The sequence below is a fragment of the Corvus cornix genome, chromosome 20 (genome assembly GCF_000738735.6).
Source record: "Corvus cornix cornix isolate S_Up_H32 chromosome 20, ASM73873v5, whole genome shotgun sequence".
Classification (NCBI taxonomy): Eukaryota; Metazoa; Chordata; class Aves; order Passeriformes; family Corvidae; genus Corvus; species Corvus cornix.
The window spans coordinates 7,647,748-7,664,744 of NC_046349.1; the positions used below are offsets into that span (position 1 = coordinate 7,647,748).

Genomic DNA, 16,997 nt, shown 5'->3' on the forward strand with positions numbered 1-16,997 from the left:
AGGCAGGGATCTCCTCAGAGCTGGACTGCTTAAGATGAAAATTAAGACGCTGGGGGGACTCCAAGGGCCGGGTGGCAGCAGCGCGGGGCCACCCCGGCTCCCCCCTCCCCTTCCTCCGCCTCCTGCTCCGGGGTTACGCGGGGCGAGGAGCCCAGGGCCACCGGTCGCGGGCACACCCGGCCCCGCGGGGCTTCGCAGACGGGGAGGGACCCCAAAACCCGGCTGGCTTCTTTTTTTGAGGTGGTTGCGCCGCTCCGGCAGAGGGAGTTGCCATAGAAACGGGGGGGAAACCCGGCGGGGGGCCGGGGGGAGGCACCCGCGGCGCCGTCGCTTTAAGATCGCAGAGGAGGGAGCAAATTACGCAGCTGCACGGCTCACCCCTCCCTCCCTCCCTTCTCCATCCATCCCTCCCTCCCTTCTCCATCCCTCCCTCCTCCATCCCTCCCTCATCCCTCCCTCATCCCTCCAGCGCTCCCGGCCGCCCCGCCGCACCCATGGAGGCCGGCGCAGGTGATGGAGACGGGGGAGGGCGCGAGGTGCGGGGTGGGGTGCGGGCCATCGCACCGGGCATCGCACCGGGTTCTGCACCGGGCCCCGCGCCGCCGCCGCTCACCGTCCGCTCTCTCCCTTCCCCGGCAGGTCGCTGAGCCCCCCGCCCCGGCGCTGCCGCCCCCGACATCGGCGGGGCCCTGCGCAGGTGAGCGGTGCGGGGCGCGGTGCGGGGGGCGCGGTGCGGGGCCCCGCGGCCGCCGTGACTCATCCCTTTCTGGCTGCAGATTCGGGGTGGAGGGAGGCGGGGGGCGCAGCCGGGTCCGCCAGCACCGCTCCGCATCGGGGGCGCGGGAGGGGGAGGGGTTCCCGGGGCACAGGGTGCTCGGGGCGGGTCACGCATCGGGCCCGCAGCGCACCCCGCATTGCGTGTGCCAGACCCCCGCGGCACACACCAGACCCGTACTGCTGCACCAGAGCCCACGGCATGCGCTGGACCCCCATGGCGCGCACTGGATCCATGTCTGACTTGTCAGACCCATATCTTACGTACCCTGAGCCACACTGCAAACCCACCTGGACCCCCACCACTGGGGGCTTCACAGCCCTGGACCCATATGACATGCACTAGACCCACACAGCAGCATCAGCCACGCATTGCACTCACCAGACCTGCACTGCACTCGCCGGAACCACATCTCATGCAGCTGACCCACTTCACATGCACCAGACCCTCCCGGCACACCCCAGACCCTCCTTGCACACCCCAGACTCACATTTCATGCATCAGACCCTCCTTGCATGCCCCAGTCCCACATCACATGCACCAGACCCGTATCTCATGCACCAGATCCTTGTCACATGCATCAGACCCTCCCTGCAAGCACCAGACCCTCACTGCACACCCCAGACCCACATCTCATGCGCCAGACCCTCCCTGCGTACACCAGTCCCATGTCACATGGATCACATGCACCAGACCGTCCCTGCACGCTCCAAACCCTCCCTGCACACCCCAAACCCGCATCTCATGCATCAGACTCCCCCTTCAAGCACCAGCCCCATATCAGTCATGCAGCATCCCAAAGTGTCTCTGGCACCATGGGGCATTGCAGGAGCCAGGGCTGCTCTGCAGTTGACATTTTATTATTCAATGGCTTCGTGCTCCATCTCCAAAGGGACACAGGAACACCCGAGTGGGGTGATGAGCTGGGTGCTCTGTTCTCTCCTCCCCCCAAGGTCAGCGCTGTGGCTGTCACACAGAACCCACTGCTGGGCGCCTGTTCTGCTTATAAAATCCCGGTGTTCCCACCCTCTCTGGGCAACGGGCACGTTGTGCTGTGACCTTGTGCCAGAAGATGCAAATCCTGGTGTCCAGGACTCCCAGGGTGGGGGTCAGAGGGGCAGTGCCCGTGCTCCCATCTCAGAAGTGCTGCAGTGGGCTGAGGCAGGAGATGTGGTGTGTGGTTAAAGTAGGCCATTCCAGCGATGTGGAGACCAGGGCTAATCCCCCGGCACCGCCGTCATTCCCAGCCCTCACTCAAGGTGGATGGTGGTTGGGGGAGACCTTCTTCCGCCGCGCCGAGGCACGGAGGGGAGGAGGAGCTCTTGCACTGGAAGCTGGGTTTGTCTTCCAGGTTTTTGCCTTTGTATCTCAAAGGAGTGGGCTCTTGCTTCTGCTTCACACACCTCAGCTCAGTTCCTGCCAGAGCACCTGTGCAGTGTGGGCTGTGCAGTGGGATGTTACCTCCATCCCATCCTGTCGACCTTCCTGGCCCAGGGTGAGACCGTGGGGTCTGCCTCCTGGGTGTCCCACTCCTGCTCTCATGCTGCTACAGTACTTGACATGGAGCTCTTTCCCATTTCCCTTTAGATCCAGAGTCCCCAACGAGAGCCCAGCCTTTGCCCTTTGGTCAAGCACCTTATTTTTAGCTAATGAGAGCTGGGAATTGCCACCTCCCCATTTGGAGTTGCAGCCAGGTCAGCCAGAAAAGTGATGAGCTGCATAACCCGAGCTTTCCAAATGGTGTCTGTTTTCCTGTAATCTCTGGGTGTCAACTCAGCATTTTATAACAAACAGGAGAATAAAAGGAGATGCTCCTGCCTTTTGGAATGGGACACAACCACTCTTAGCAACATTGATTTTTCTGGTGGTGTTGCATAAACACCCCGTGGGGTTTGTCTCTGCTTGTGCCGCGAGCACTTGGCTCTGCCCTGAGCTGGATTTAACGGTGGCCTTGGCAGTGCTGGGTTAGCAGTTGGATTTGAAGGTATTAAAGGTATTTTCCTACCTAAATGGTTCTGTGATTCCATGATCTCCCTCTGCCTAGGACCCAGGTGAAGCTTTGGGATGAACCCATCTACACTGGAGCAGAGGCTTCCAGCCTCTGGAGATATTGCCACATCCTTGGAATCTTCTAAGCAAAAGCAAAGCAATCCCATCATCCCAAAAATCCCCCATGGCAGGAGGAGGAGTGCAGATACAGTCATGAATGTTTGCCCTCAGCTGCCCAGGTGGTGGCCCCAGTGCTGACCCCCTTCTGCGCCAGGACTTCTGCCAGCTGTGGCTGCTGGATCCTGCTCCTTCCCAGCTGTGTCCCAGTCCCTTTTCCAGTGCAAGCAGCCTTGGCATTTTCACTGTCCAGGGACACAGGGCTCTGGTTGTTGGCCACATGCAGCACTTGGCTTATTTCTAGTGTGAAGAAAAGCAGAGCTGGTGTCAGAAAGGCAGGGCAGGTCCTGGGGAGCCCTTGTTGGCCCCTGGAAAAACAAAGCTGTGGTTTCCCTCTCCATGTTCCCTCTGCTTTTAATCTTGTTCTTCGTGGAGGGCTGGAGATCTCCCAGGGGACCATGGGGACACCACAATTCCTCTCCCAGGTCTCTGCAGTGGTGAAGCTGCTCTCAGACGCTTGGGCTCAGTGCCACCATTGCAAAAGATTCCTCACACAGGACGTGCCAAGGGAATCCAGCAGCAGGCAGGATGATGGGAGCCTCGACAAAGGAAGCAGTGAGCGAGAAATCCGGGGAAATGTGGCGGCTGCTGGCACAGCAGTGTTGTGCTGAGGGTTGACACTGGCAGTGAGCTGCGGGCTCTCACACCTTCTCTCATGTTCCCCGTGGGGATGGGGTGAGCTGGCAGCAGCTGGATCCCTCTGTATCCCACAGGAGCTGAGCTTTGGAAGCTGATGGGAGCAAACTCTTGAGCCTGCAGCCATGAAACCCTCAGAGGAACAAGCTGAGGAACCATCACTGAGCCAGTGATGAGGGTCTCTCCGGGGGTCCTATGTCCCTGTTTCCCATGTGAGAAGCGTCTAGGAAGGGCGATACCTGCCCAGCCTGGTTTGTCCATCACTGGCACAGCCAGGGGATCCAGCAAGGAGTGGGGAAGTGGCAGGATTTGAGCCGAAGAAGCATCTCTGTGGGGCAGTGATCCAGCTGAGCCTGGGGAAATGTTCTTCTGGGGCACCAGGCTGAGCCCCCACTCTTGTCACTGCTCTGTCACTGCTCTGCCATCCGTTGCTGTTGTGGTGTGATCAGTAGGCCAGCAGTGCTCCAGGTCCCCTCTATGGCTGACAGGAGCTGGGGACAGGAGATGAGCCCCATGGTGTCACCCACCCCGGCACTGTGGCACTGTGGGGGACTTGTGCTGATTCTGCATCCCAGCCCTCTGGGGGGGATCTGCTTTTTCATGCTGTAGCTCCAGCTGTTTCCTTATCAAGGCCCATTGCTTTTATTTATCAGGAATTCCCCAGGCTAATTCCACTGCATGAAACAAGCCCTGGTTTTTGCTGTTGTTTGTAAGAGTGCTGCCTTTCTGTTCCACGTGTGCCAGGACACTCACAGGGAGTTTTGCTGTTGACAGCACCAGGAACACGTTGGTCCATGCAATGGACAGCATCCACCCTGCTCAGCCCTCCAGCTGCATTTTGGGGGATTTGCAGCGTGCTGGACCATGTGCAGGTGGTTTGCAGGAGAGCCTTTGGGTTTGGTGTAAGTTGGAGTGTCAGACCCTGGCCCATGTGGGCATTCCTGGGCAGTAAGGGCAGACACAGAGGTGCTGTGCTGAGCAGGGTCCTACTGGTCCCCCAGTATGGAGACAAGCCAGTGCCCCCAAATCACCTTCATCTTGGTCCGTGAATTGCACTGACCACCCCTGCTGTGGAGACAGCCTGAGAGAGCTGGTAGAGAAGAGAGGGCTCCGGTGAGACCTTAAGAGCCTCTTCCAGTGCCTAAAGGAGCTCCAAGAGGGCTGGAGAGAGACTTTGGACAAGGGCATGGAGTGGCAGAACAAGGGGGAACAGTTCCACACTGACAGAGGGCAGGGTTAGACAGGATATTTGGAAAAAATTCTTCTCTGTGAGGGTGGTGGGGCCCTGGCACAGGGTGCCCAGAGAAGCTGTGGCTGTCCCATCCCTGGAAGTGTTCAAGGCCAGGTTGGATGGGCCTTGGAGCCACCTGAGACAGTGGAAGGTGTCCCTGCCCATGGCAGGAGGTTGGAACAAGACGAGCTTCAAGGTCCCTTCCAACCCAAACCATTCTGTCATTCTAACCCCCTGCTATGGGCAGGGATGCCACCCACTAGACCAGGGTTAATCTTGGATTTCCCTTGGCTTTCCTGGTGAGGCTCCATTGGTGCTGCAATCGCTCATCCTGGTCCATGTGATGGGGGTAATTCTGAGTGCAGATCCATGATTTCCTCCACCTTTAGTAGCCACATACCACACGGGAAGGTGTATGTTCAGCTTTGGTGCTGGATCTGCCCACCCTGCCTGCCTGGGCAGCCCATGGACACAGTGAGGCTTCTGGGGAGACTGAAGTGGCCCACTGATCCTCTGGGAATAATGAGAATTTATTACCACTGATTAAAATCCGAACACCCTGGGTGCTGTGGGAGGCATCGAGCCTCAGCGTGGTCAACAGGCGAGTCTGCAGCAGTGGGAGGAGGAGGATGAGGGAAATGAGGTCCCCAGACATGAGGCCAAAACCAGGTGTCCCCACAGAGCCCTTCCAGGCTGCGGGTGCTGGCGGCAGGTGCCTGGGGTGTGGTGCGGGGGGCTCTCAGGAGCCCCATGTGCTGGACACACACGTGCCACCTGCAGTGCTGGCACTTGCTGGTGTTAGTGAGGCACAGAGGGACCCTTGCACAGAGCAGGGTGGCATGAGGATGACCTTGCCATGAGTGGGGAAGATCCAGGTACAGCTGAGCTACCACTGGGCTGATGCTGGGTCCCACTCGGCTGCCACTCGGTGCCTACCACCCCTACAGGGCTGATGCTGGGCATCCCTGGAATGATACCAGATACCACTGGACTGCAGGGGAGAGGGTGAGGAATCAACCCTCTCAAATCTCTCTAAATCCCTGCTCAAGAGCTGTTGGAGTCCAGGCTGTGCCGCAGCCCCACATGGTGCTGCTGGAGGGTGACGGAGAATCCTGGAGGATGCTCCCACCAGCGTGAGGCCACGCACAGCTCTTGGTGGATGCTGATTCACACTGCTGCAGTAGCAGAGCTCGCTGCCTACTTGGGAGCAGTGATCCAGCAGGACAGAACACTGCCTTCCCCTGCCCAGGTCATCTCCAGGCAAATCCATGCCAGGTGGGAGCAGCAGGATCCCCAAATCCTTCTTGCACTGTCCCACGGTGCTGGCACCCCCCTGGCATGGGGCACTGTGCCTGCTGGGTCTTGGGGCTTCACAGCACCAGCACTCTGGGATCTTCAGTGATCTAGTTTGGGGATCAGAGAGCAGGGAATCCTAACACAGAGGAGGCCTGGGCTGGCCAGGGTGGGCGTTGAGGTATCCTGGAAAAGAAATAACCTGGGGTGGCAAATGCAAAAGGCTGCACTGGGGTGAGCTGGTTGTGCCCCCCTTCCCATTCTGCCTCCCCTGTTGTCCCACTCCTCTCACTCCCCTGGAGCAGGGCCAGCAGCACAGAGTGTTTCCTGTCACCCATCGATTATCTGTTGGCAGGTCCCATCTCCTGCATTGCTCTGCCAAAATCTGAGATAAATGCTGGCATTGTGAATGGGCCTGGGGGTGGGGGGCTCCCCATGCTGCCCCTGGCCCGTCAGTCTGTGGCAGCCTGGGAGCACAGTGGGGATCACAACAGTGCCATGGGATGCTCGGCAGGATGCGGGTGCTGAGCAGATGCTTCCCTCATTCCCTCACATCCTGCATGTGCCCGAGGTGCTGCAAGCCTCTGGATCTGGCCTATTTATTTACAGCAAAGAGGGCTCTGTGTTTCCCAAGGGATTAGCTGCTGCTGCCTCATCATGCAGGGATCTGTTCTTCCTCACCTGATTTCACTGCTGAATGGGGGATTTGCACTTAATTAAGGAAAAGCAGGCACCCAGCCCACTGCAGGGAGAGCTGCCTGCCCAGGGAGCTCCATGGCTGGGTCAGAGCCCTTGTACCAGCTCTGCCCCCAGGAAAGCCACCACTGCAGGTACTCTGTGTCCCTGTGGCATTACCCTGCTTGCTGGCAGGGATGGGCATCTGGGAGCAGGGGGAAGCTTGTCCCATGGTGGGCTCCACACCATGGGCAGGCACCTGCTCTGCTTCTGTTCTGCTTTTTAGATTAAGAACACCCTTGCCCTGTGCCCACAGCAGCCCAGTGGGACCACAGGCATGCAGCATTCCCGCATTTCTGGGCTATCTGTGGGAGACAAGTGGGAAGCACAGCCCAGATGTGCAGGGATGCTGTCCTCATCTGCCCCTGTGCTGGTGGCCCTGGGGACCATACTGATGCCCTGGTGCCAGGGCTCACCCCAGAGAGTCCCCATCTCACCAGGGCCATTTTCCTGCCTTCACCTCCTCTCTCTGTTGCCTTCGCCCACAGTTCCCTGTGCCCAGGACCCGTGGCACCGTGGCCATGTCCGTGCCGGGGAGCAGACGCGCATCCACAGGATCACGAAGGTGAATATGCTTCAACCTCTGGCCTCGGGACTGGACACCAGCGCCTGCAGCCGGGATGGGACGATCCCCACGATCCCCACACCTCCACCACCGGCTGCCACTTCGCAGCACGAACCCCCAGCCCAGCTTTCGGGGGTTTGCATGGCACTGCCCGCTGCACAGCACTTCCCTGTCCGTGCATGCAGCTCCCCGAGTGCTGCACGCCCCGTCCCTCTGTCCGTCTGTGCCACAGGCAGGACCGACCCCTCCGTCCGCCCAGGCGAAGGCAGGCAATGGTGGAGAGCACTGGGTTGGGGCAGTGAAACTGGGAGGTATGTTAGCCCTTGGAAAATCTCTCCTTGAGCTGAGTGATAAAGAGAGAAAAAGAGGGAAAACGCGTTCATTCCCCTCCCAATGTGTCTATGACCTGGACTGCCGTTATGGAGGTCGGGCTCAGCATGGGCAGGGAGCGGAGGCAAAGCTGCCCACGTGTAGGTGATGCGCTGGCAGATGTGGCTCGAGCTATGCCGGGACTGTGCTCCCAGGGGACTCTCAAGGGGCTCCCAAGGGGCTTCCAAGGGGATCCCAGGGGCTCCCAAGGTCCTCAAGGTGCAAGGATGCTGTGCCAGCATCCATGGGCTGCCACGCCAGGGAGGGGGGAGCGGGTGGACATCCCCCCCAGCCCTGCCTTTGTGCCCGTCACCATGTCCGTGCCATTTTGATCCCTGCTGTTTGTTTTGTCCTTTTGTCTTGTGTGTTCTCGGTGTGGTGGTTGGCAGTCGCGGGGTTTATGGACGGAGTGGCTTTGCCTCCTTCTTTAAGTCTTCAGCGCCCTCAGCCACTCGGCCTGAGACACAGCCTCTTCTCCCTGCCTCCAGGCGCCCCTCGCCCCCCGGGAGGGACACCTACGGCACCTCCTCGCTGAGCAGCAGCAGCAATTCTGGCTCCTGCAAGGGCAGCGACAGCAGCCCCACCCCAAGGTAACCCATCACCCGTGGCCCCAGGGCGGCTGCCGGGTGCCCCCGGGCAGGGGGAGCAGCCCCCCGTGCTGCCGGTGCCGGTGCCCGGCGGGAACAGGAGCGCAAGGGCCGCTGGAGCGAGGCTGTGCGCTGGGTGGCTGGGGGAGCCGGAGCTGGCGGAGCTGCTGGTGTGTCTCCAGAGACCCTCACTACCCTCCTCCTCCGAACCTCTCCGCCGCTGTTGTTGTGTCGTCTCCCTTCCTGTCCCCCCGCCTGCTGCCCAGGGATCCCCCGTCCTCTTCCCTCCGTCCTGCTGTGGCTGTGGCTTTCACGCTGCACGCTCCCTCCCGCCACTCCCGCATTCCGAGGAGCACCCGGATCCTTCCAGACCAAAGGCACGAGGGCAAGAGCTTCGCTTCCATCCCCTCGTGTTGCCCGGCAAAGGTTTGGCAAGAGCTGGTGGCCCCCTGGCTTCTCAGCAGGGAGCTCCGGGTGTGTTCGGGGCACAAATAGCCGGCAACGAGCTGTGGGATGAGCACCGAGCTGTGGGATGGGCACCAGCCCCAGCCCCGCAGGCACAGCAGGCCGTGGTGCACTGCTCATCTCCTGCCTGCCCCTGCCAGCTCCCAGAGGTGGAATCATTCTGGGAGGATGTGAGGGGCCCGAGGGTGGCATAGTGAGCAGATCCCATGTGTGCTGCGGCCGGGGGCAGGGGCCATCCTGCTGCCATGGGGCTTTCTAAGGCATGGATGCTTCTAACATGATGCTTCTGGACGTGGCTAAAGGCTGCTGGGCTGATGGACACCATGCAGGGGGCTTTGGGATGCCTCCCTTCCATACACGGGGAGTTTGGTCCCCCCGCTGCCATGCCAGAGCCACTCATGCAGCTCCCAGCTCTCCATGTGCCTCCCAGCCTGGCCTTGTAGCCCTGTCCCTGGCCAGCCCCTGCTCTCTGCACTGTCCCAGGCTTTGGGCCAGAGATGTCACTTCATTTGCCCCAGTGCCAGTGGTGGCACAAGGAGGGTCCAGAAGTGCTGCTGGCCCAGCGTGGAGCAGATGCTGGATTCCCTGGCTTGCTCCCCGCAGGCAGGACAGCCACCATCTCGAGACCTGCTCCATCCCAAACCCTTCCATTCCCCATCTTGTGCCTCCATCTCTGGTGGGGCTGATCCCACCCTGGGGTCTCCTTCCACATCAGTTGTTTCCAGGAAGATCCCTCCGGGCACACAGCGACCTTGGTGCCCCCAATTCTGATCATGCCCCAGCAAAGTGCCCAGCACCACAGAGGGCTCAGCACCTGACAGCAGCACCGGTGTGTCCAGGGGCTGCACCCACCCTCCTACCAGGGCACAGCACTGAGGACACCCACCCTGTCTGTCCTGCCAGAGGCACAACACAAAAGACACCCACCCTGCCCCTCCTGCTCTCAGGGCTCCTTTGGGATGTATTATGGGGCTGCACCCTGAGAGCAGGCCTTAGGATCCCTGGGTCAAGCCTGTGCTGACCCTGGCACTGGCAGTGGGTGACATCTGTGTCCCTGCAGGCGGTCGTCCAAGTACAACCTCTGCAGCGATAACCATGGGATAAAGCCGCCGACTCCGGAGCAGTACCTGACTCCCCTGCAGCAGAAGGAGGTCTGCATCCGGCACCTGAAGGCTCGCCTGAAGGACACACAGGAGCGGCTGCAGGACAGGTGAGCATGGGAGCAGCAGGCACAGACCCCATGGCATGGGAGCTGCTGGACAGGGTGCCAGCACCAGCCATTGCCACCCGCTGTGGCAGCTCCTGAATGGAACTGGTCCTTCTGGGTGTCTCAGTTCCCAGCATGGCACCTTGTCCTCGTGCTTGTGCCCAGGCACTGAGGACACAGCTGTACCACGGCATTGCCAGCACGTGGGATCTGGCACTGCTGCCTGTCCAATCTGGGAGCTGCAGATCTGGGGACTAGAGAGCCCCACGTCCCACCTGCAGTGGCTGTGCTCTGCCCTCATCCTGGTTAAGTCCCTGCCATGCTTTTGCTGAATTTCAGCGTCAGAGGGTGGCTAATCCCCATCTGCTCCTCTCAGGCTTAGGCACGGCCCCGCTGCCGTGCCAGCTGTCACGTGCCCACCCGGGGCACCTGCCCACCCCCACGCAGCCCTCGGGAGCCCTGGGCACTGCAGCCCCTCTGGGGAAAGACTGAGCGTCACTTCTAGGGATCCCTGAGCTCCCATTGCTCCCAACAGTGCTCCCAGGCGGCCCTGAGCATTAGTCCTGAGGGTCCTCAAGCATCCATCCTTGGGGTCCCCGAGTGTCACTCCTGAGGGTCCCTAAGCATCACTCCTGGAGGTCCCCAAACATTGTTCCTGAGGGTCCCTGAGCATCACTCAGAGGCTCCCTCAGCATCACTCCAAGGCTCCCTGAGCATCACTCCTGGGGATCCCTAAGCCACTGGATCCATCCCTTATTCCCAGTTGGGAGTTTTACTGGGTGATCTGATTGCAACCCAGTGCTGGGCACACGAGGACAGGGCTGTCCCTGCAGCCCCCTCAACGCCGCGGTGGTGCCCTCCTGTCTCTGCAGGGATGCTGAGATCGAGGACCTGAAGACGCAGCTGTCACGGATGCAGGAGGACTGGATCGAGGAGGAGTGCCACCGCGTGGAGGCCCAGCTGGCGCTGAAAGAGGCTCGCAAGGAGATCAAGCAGCTGAAGCAGGTCATCGACACAGTGAAGAACAACCTGCTGGAGAAGGACAAAGGCCTCCAGAAGTATTTTGTGGACATCAACATCCAGAACAAGAAGCTGGAGACGCTGCTGCACAGCATGGAGGTGGCACAGAATGGGGCGCTGAAGGACGAGGGCGCCGGCGAGTCGGCCGGGGGGTCCCCAGCCCGATCCCTCACCCGCAGCTCCACCTACACCAAGCTGAGCGACCAGGGAGCCGGGGACCGCAACGTGGGGGGCTCGCAGACCATCTCGCTGGACGAGGGGGCCGACAGCAGCTTCGTGGGGATGGAGGAGGCTCCGGGCCACACGGACCCGCTGGAGGTGGGGGGTGAGCCCGGCACCCGCCTGCCCCCCAGCAACACCTACGAGAAGGTGCTGGGACTGCGGAGCAGCGCGGAGGCAGGGGTGCAGGCCAGCTGCATGCAGGAGCGGGCCATCCAGACGGACTTCGTGCCCTGCCAGCCCGACCTGGACACCATCCTGGAGAAGGTGATGAAGTCCCAGGCTTGCAGCTTGGGCAGCCCTACCTCCGCCTGGGTCTCTGAAATGGAAGACACGATGCCCGTCCCCGAGCTCGCCAACCCCACCGGGACCACGGACCTGATGGTGGCCGAGCCCGACGCCGCGACGGCGGCTGCCGGTGCCGAGGGGGGTGTCCCCTGCAACCCGGCGGTGCGGCAGCCCCCCAGCGCCAGCCCCTCGGTGGCCATCGCCTGCGTGGCGGAGGAGGAGCTGACGGAGGTGACCGGCTGCGAGACCAGCCCTTCCAAGAGCTACTGGAGCCGCCACTTCATCGTGGATCTGCTGGCGGTGGTGGTGCCGGCGGTGCCCACGGTGGCCTGGCTGTGCCGCTCGCAGCGGCGGCAGGGTCAGCCCATCTACAACATCAGCTCGCTGCTGCGGGGCTGCTGCACCGTCGCCCTGCACTCCATCCGCAGGATGGGCTGTCGCCCCGTCGCCAGCCCCGGCCCCGGCGGCACCGCCCAGCCCTGACCCCTCCGACGCCCTCCGCCCGCCCCCACGGACCCGACTGCTGATTGTAAAGCCCCGGCGTGGCACCGGCGGGTGGGAAGGGGCCGAGGGGGTCTGTGGGTGCATCGAGGTGTGCTGCCCCACCCTGCTCCTTTGTCCTGGAGGAGGGAAAGAACCGTTGTTGGAAGAGGTGTCTGCACCCAGCGTCAGCCCCCGCCGATGGACACCCGTGCCTGTGCCACTGGCTGCGGGGGCTGTGGGGCTGCACCCGCCGGAGGGGGCTCTCTCTCCATCGCGCTTGCTTTTTATTTGTCGCCGGTTTATCCCCGGGGCCAGCCCTGCCACGGGCGGGTGATGACAAGGAGCCGCTGGCAGCGTGGGGTGCTGGGGATGCAGCGGTTCCTTGCTCCAGGTGCAGTGTCTGTCTGTGGGCAGGGGGATGGGGGGTTCCTGTCCAGACACAGGGATCAGCTCCAGAGCGGTTCGGTCCAGCCCGCCCTTCCCTAGGAGCCGCCTCCCCACATTGGGATGGAACTGGGCTGCAGCTTGCTCACGGAGCCCCCCAAGGAAGCCGTGGGCTCTCCCTCCCCTTGCTTTGCACTATATTCACTTTTTTTTGGGTACAGACTGAAGCCCGGCTGTTGGGACTCTGGCTGCAGGGGGCTCCTGCAGTTTTGTCAGCCGTGCTGCCGGTGATCGCACCATGTGCTGGAGCTCGGATGCCTTTGCTGGGGTGCGGGCAGTGCCGTGCAGGCAGAGCCAAGCCCTTTGCCGCCCCGGCCCACCCAAACCCCTGCTTTGCCAGTGGCCGCCGGAAAAATGCCTTTTTTTCTGTTGTTGAAACACAAAGACAGCAAGGATTGATCAGCGGGGCTGTTGGGGCACGGGACTTGGGGCTCCCTCGGGCACACCGTGCTCCCACCCCACGAATGTCTGTGGTTTCTTCGTGACTTGAACTAACAGTGTTTCCCCCTAACCCCAACCCAAGCCCACTCCCCCACCCATGGGTGCCACCAGCCAGGTGCCCTGGCAGCCGGTGATGCTCCACACGCCGGTGTCCAGTGGTCCCCCAGAGGGGCATGGGCCAGGTCCTCTGTGCTCCACGCTTCCCTGCACCCGCCATGCTGGGGGGGCAGTGGGGACAGCAGCTCTGCCACCAGCACAGCACCAGGTGCCAGGGGAAAGATGTGGGGAACTGCAGTGTCCAGGCAGCTGGGGCAGATGTAAGTGGAGCTGGGATATTCGCCTCTCATGCAATGTATTTGTGGATCTGTGTACACGTCTGTTAGACCATCCAAAGCTTTGCCAAGAAATAAATGTAACGACTATATTTGAAAGACAAATCTATATAATATATTTTTTAAATACAGAACTGAAAAAGCTGTAACCCCCCTCTTCTTGTTTCCCCTGTCCTGTACTCGCTCTCTGTGGTGGATGTAATAAATGTTGCTGGGTCTGTGTCTGCTTTGGCTGGAGCCAGCCCTTGGCATCCGCCCTGAGGGGGGTGGCCCAAGCAGGGACACGGGGACAATGGGACCCTGGTACAGGACATCTGCCCCATCCCTGCTGAGGAGAGGAAGAACCACCAGCAGCCACCAGCCTCTGAAGGGATAAGGGGGTTTGTGCTAAAATAGCTCCTTTTGAGGTGCTGTGGGGTCCCCTCGGCAGGTCCTCCAGGCTTCCAGCATCAGCTCCCAGGACAGCTGCGATGGTATCACAGGTCAGGGATGGAGTGGTCCATGGATGACTTCACCAGCCCTGATGAGAGCCTGAGCACAGGGAAGGGAGGTCAGTGGGGGGAACTGAGGGGCCCTGTGGGTAGTGGGGGGTCCCTACAGCCCCTCATTCTCACCGTTTGACCATGTGCTCGTAGATCACGGTGGGGATGATGGTCAGTGTCACCACGTTCCCAGCCCCTGCCAGCACCTCCATAAGCTGCTTATCCTGCGGGAGAGAGCGGGGGGTCCGTGGGGTGCCTGGCTTTGCTCAGTATCCCCCTCCCTCCTGCATTCTCTGACCACATCCTGGACTCCCCAGGATGTCCTGCACCACCGGGGCACAGCCCTACCTTCATGCCGATGACATTCTGGCCATTCACCTCGCAGATGCAGTGGTGGGTGAGGAGCCCGTTGCGGGCAGCTGAGCTGTCCTTGGCCAGTGACACAATCTTCCCCTTCTTCACCACGATGCCGATGTGGCCGGTGCTGTCCTTGTGCACGGTCACGGTGCGCTGGAAAGGCCTGCGGGGAGACCACCATCAGTGCTGCCACCGGCACTGCCATGCCCACCGGTGCCACCACTTGCTCACCTGTCCCGAACCACCATGACGATCTTTTCAGGGTTCGCCTTCTTCAGCGCCCGCTGTGCCTTGTCACTGCTCCAGCCCGCACAGTTCCTGCCGTCGATCTGCAGCACCTGGTCCCCGAAGCGCAGCCCCACCAGCGCTGCCGGCGAGTTGGCCTTCACCAGCTGCACAAAGATGCCCTGGGGACACAGTGGAGTGGTGGCACAGGGACCAGTGGCCATGCCATGTGCCATGCCATCTGCACCCTGCTGTGCTGTGGCACGCTGTGACATTTAATGCCACACATCGCTGTGCCACGAGACAGTGCCATGTCACACTGTGCTCTACTGTCATGCTTATGCCATGTCACATCATGCCATGCCACACTGCCCCATGCCGTGCCCAGCCCCTCACCTGGTCGACATTCTTCAGCTGCAGCCCCGTCTTGCCCCGCTCATCCTTGCACAGGTGGATCTCCCGCACACCCGGCTTGATCTCTGCCCGCCGCAGCCCTGCACTGTTCCCGCTCAGGGGGCGACCAGCTGGCCTGGTTGGGGCCCAGCAGGGGTCAGTGCCTGTGGGGGAGCTGGGGGTCAGTGGGGACAGGGGGACACAAGGCCCTGTGCACCTCAACCCTTGGGAGAATATCCCTTTCCAAGGATGAGGAACCAGAGGGACCCCCATCATGGCATGGAGAGCCCACGTGGGGCAGGGAGAGCTGCCAGCCCAGACACCTACTGTGCTGTCCTCCGTGTGCAGGTTCTTCTGGATCTCCTCACTGGACAGTGCCAGCCCCATGTAGTTCTCCAGCTCAGCCAGGTTGGGGTACAGCACAGGTGGCTCTGAGGGACACACCGAGGGTGGTCTCAGCTCCTGGGGTCCCCAACCCACAGCTATTGCCCCCTCCCTCCCAGGAGCCCCCTGGGACCACGGGATAGCAAAGAGAGACCCCAAAATCCCATCCTCAACCCATGCATTGAGTTGGGGGCGGGTCTCAGCTGAGACCCCCCCCACACTGAACAGCACTGCCCACCCAGACAGCCCCTGCACAGAGTGAGCTGATCATGCCCCACCTTACCAGTGCCTGAGGTGAGCTTCGGCTTCTCTGTCACCACTGTCGTGGCAGGGGTCCTCACCCCAGCCGCTGCCTGTGCCTGCCAAGAGACAGGGTCTGCTCAACGCTACGCCCCCCACCCTGGGGGCCCTCTGAGGTGAGACCCCACAGGGACCCATTGGGGTCTGCTCACTCCCTGTAACACTGCTGTGCTGGCACTGACCTGCAGGACCTGGTGGCCCTTCATGTCCTCCAGAGAGGGGTAGAGTGTTGCCATCGCTGCTGCTGTCTGGGGAGGACAGGGATGGGGTTGTTCAGGGACTGGGGTGCCTCTCTCCAAGCATCCCTCCCAGCCCCTGTGCCGGAGATGGGCTGTCACAGTGTGACTCAAGACTATGTCACCAGGGCCACCACCACTTCCTGGTGGCTGGGTGCTGGGCACTGACACCTGAGCATTGCTTGGCTAGTGGCAGGTCCTGCTCCCCACGTTCACCTGCCCCACAGGGCCATCCCAACATCACCCACATAGGGGAGCAGGATATCCCATGGGAATGGCCCCTTTGCCCCCTCATCAGACCCCTCTGCTCCCCACGTCCAGCTGGCCAGTGGGGCCATTCCAGCATTACCCAGAAACAGCAGTGAGATGTCCCATGGGAACAGCCCTCGTACACACCATCAGCCCCCTCTGCGCCTCATGTTGTGCCCAAGGTTGTGCCCCCCAAACCTACTCTGTGGCATCTCATGCCCCAAAAAGCATAATCCAAAACTCATGGTGTAGGGGCCAAATCCAGACCCAGCTCTGAGCCCTGCAGGAACCAGGCAGGATCCCACCCACAGCCCAGAGACAGCAGCAGCACCCGACAGACAAGACCAATCCCCCACCCAAGTCCAACCCTGGGACCCCTGGACTTACCAGCCAACAGCTCCCAGGTCCTTGTGACACCCTCTGCCTGGCCCCTGGATTTTATAGCCAGACCCAGCCCAGGGAGGGGCCAGACAGCCTCAGCTGATTGCACTCCCGACAGGTAGGGCACAGGTGAGGAAGAGGAAGGTGAAGGCAACAATGCACAGAGCTCTGTCACTGCAGGGATGGAACAGGGATTGGGATAGGGATGGCTTTCTGTAGGTTCGGGCATCCTGAGGGAGCAGGGATGGGGCTGTACCCCCCCATGGTGGCCCCCTCTCTCACTGCATCACTTCTCCTGCCAGCCCCAGCACGTGGCTTGGTCCCCCAACTGGGCCCCACCCCCTCATTATCGTTCCTGGGCTCCACAGGCCCTGCTGGGGGAGCAAAGGGGGTTCCCCACCGTGAGCCCCTGCGTGGGCGGTGGCTCCCACTGACACCTCTCTGCCCGGGCGCGTGGGGCTGACGCAGCCGTGACTGGGATCCCGTGTCCCGCACCCTTCCAGCCGTCACCTGGGACATGTGCCAGGTGTGGGAGTCCCACGCTGCAGGTGGAGAAACTGAGCCAGCACAGAGCTCAGCATGGGGTGGCTGTGGCATCCTGCTGCCATGGGCCATCACCATGTCACCTGGGGATCCAGCCCTCCAGCACGCACTGGTGACATTCTGCTGTTGGCAGTGGGGATGCCTGGGCCACTGTGGCCCCATGAGCCGGGCAGGGGGGTGCTGAGGGTGCT

General features: G+C 61.5%; 2 protein-coding genes across 6 annotated transcripts; one reads left to right on the forward strand and one right to left on the reverse strand.

Moving 5' to 3' along the window:
• The first annotated feature begins 9 nt into the window (after positions 1–9).
• Positions 10–13,405, forward strand: SNPH (syntaphilin). 5 transcript variants are annotated; one of them, XM_039563196.1, is made up of 6 exons: positions 10–240; positions 640–697; positions 7,325–7,401; positions 8,160–8,360; positions 9,883–10,032; positions 10,902–13,405. In XM_039563196.1, exons 1-6 carry the CDS (start codon positions 35–37, stop codon positions 12,037–12,039), a joined length of 1,830 nt encoding a protein of 609 aa, XP_039419130.1. In that variant the 5' UTR covers positions 10–34; the 3' UTR covers positions 12,040–13,405. The 5 variants fall into 5 exon arrangements, with proteins under 5 accessions (XP_039419130.1, XP_039419132.1, XP_039419133.1 ...); XM_039563198.1 differs by having other exon boundaries at positions 8,259–8,360; XM_039563200.1 differs by lacking the exon at positions 10–240 and adding an exon at positions 401–510.
• On the reverse strand, positions 12,914–16,528 carry SDCBP2 (syndecan binding protein 2). The gene is given in 10 exon segments (XM_039563208.1): positions 12,914–13,787; positions 13,871–13,962; positions 14,087–14,258; positions 14,327–14,502; positions 14,717–14,832; positions 14,835–14,877; positions 15,041–15,144; positions 15,381–15,456; positions 15,580–15,645; positions 16,270–16,528. Coding segments are annotated over 9 exon segments (888 nt in total). The 5' UTR covers positions 15,634–15,645; positions 16,270–16,528; the 3' UTR covers positions 12,914–13,732.
• Positions 16,529–16,997: the final 469 nt, after the last annotated feature.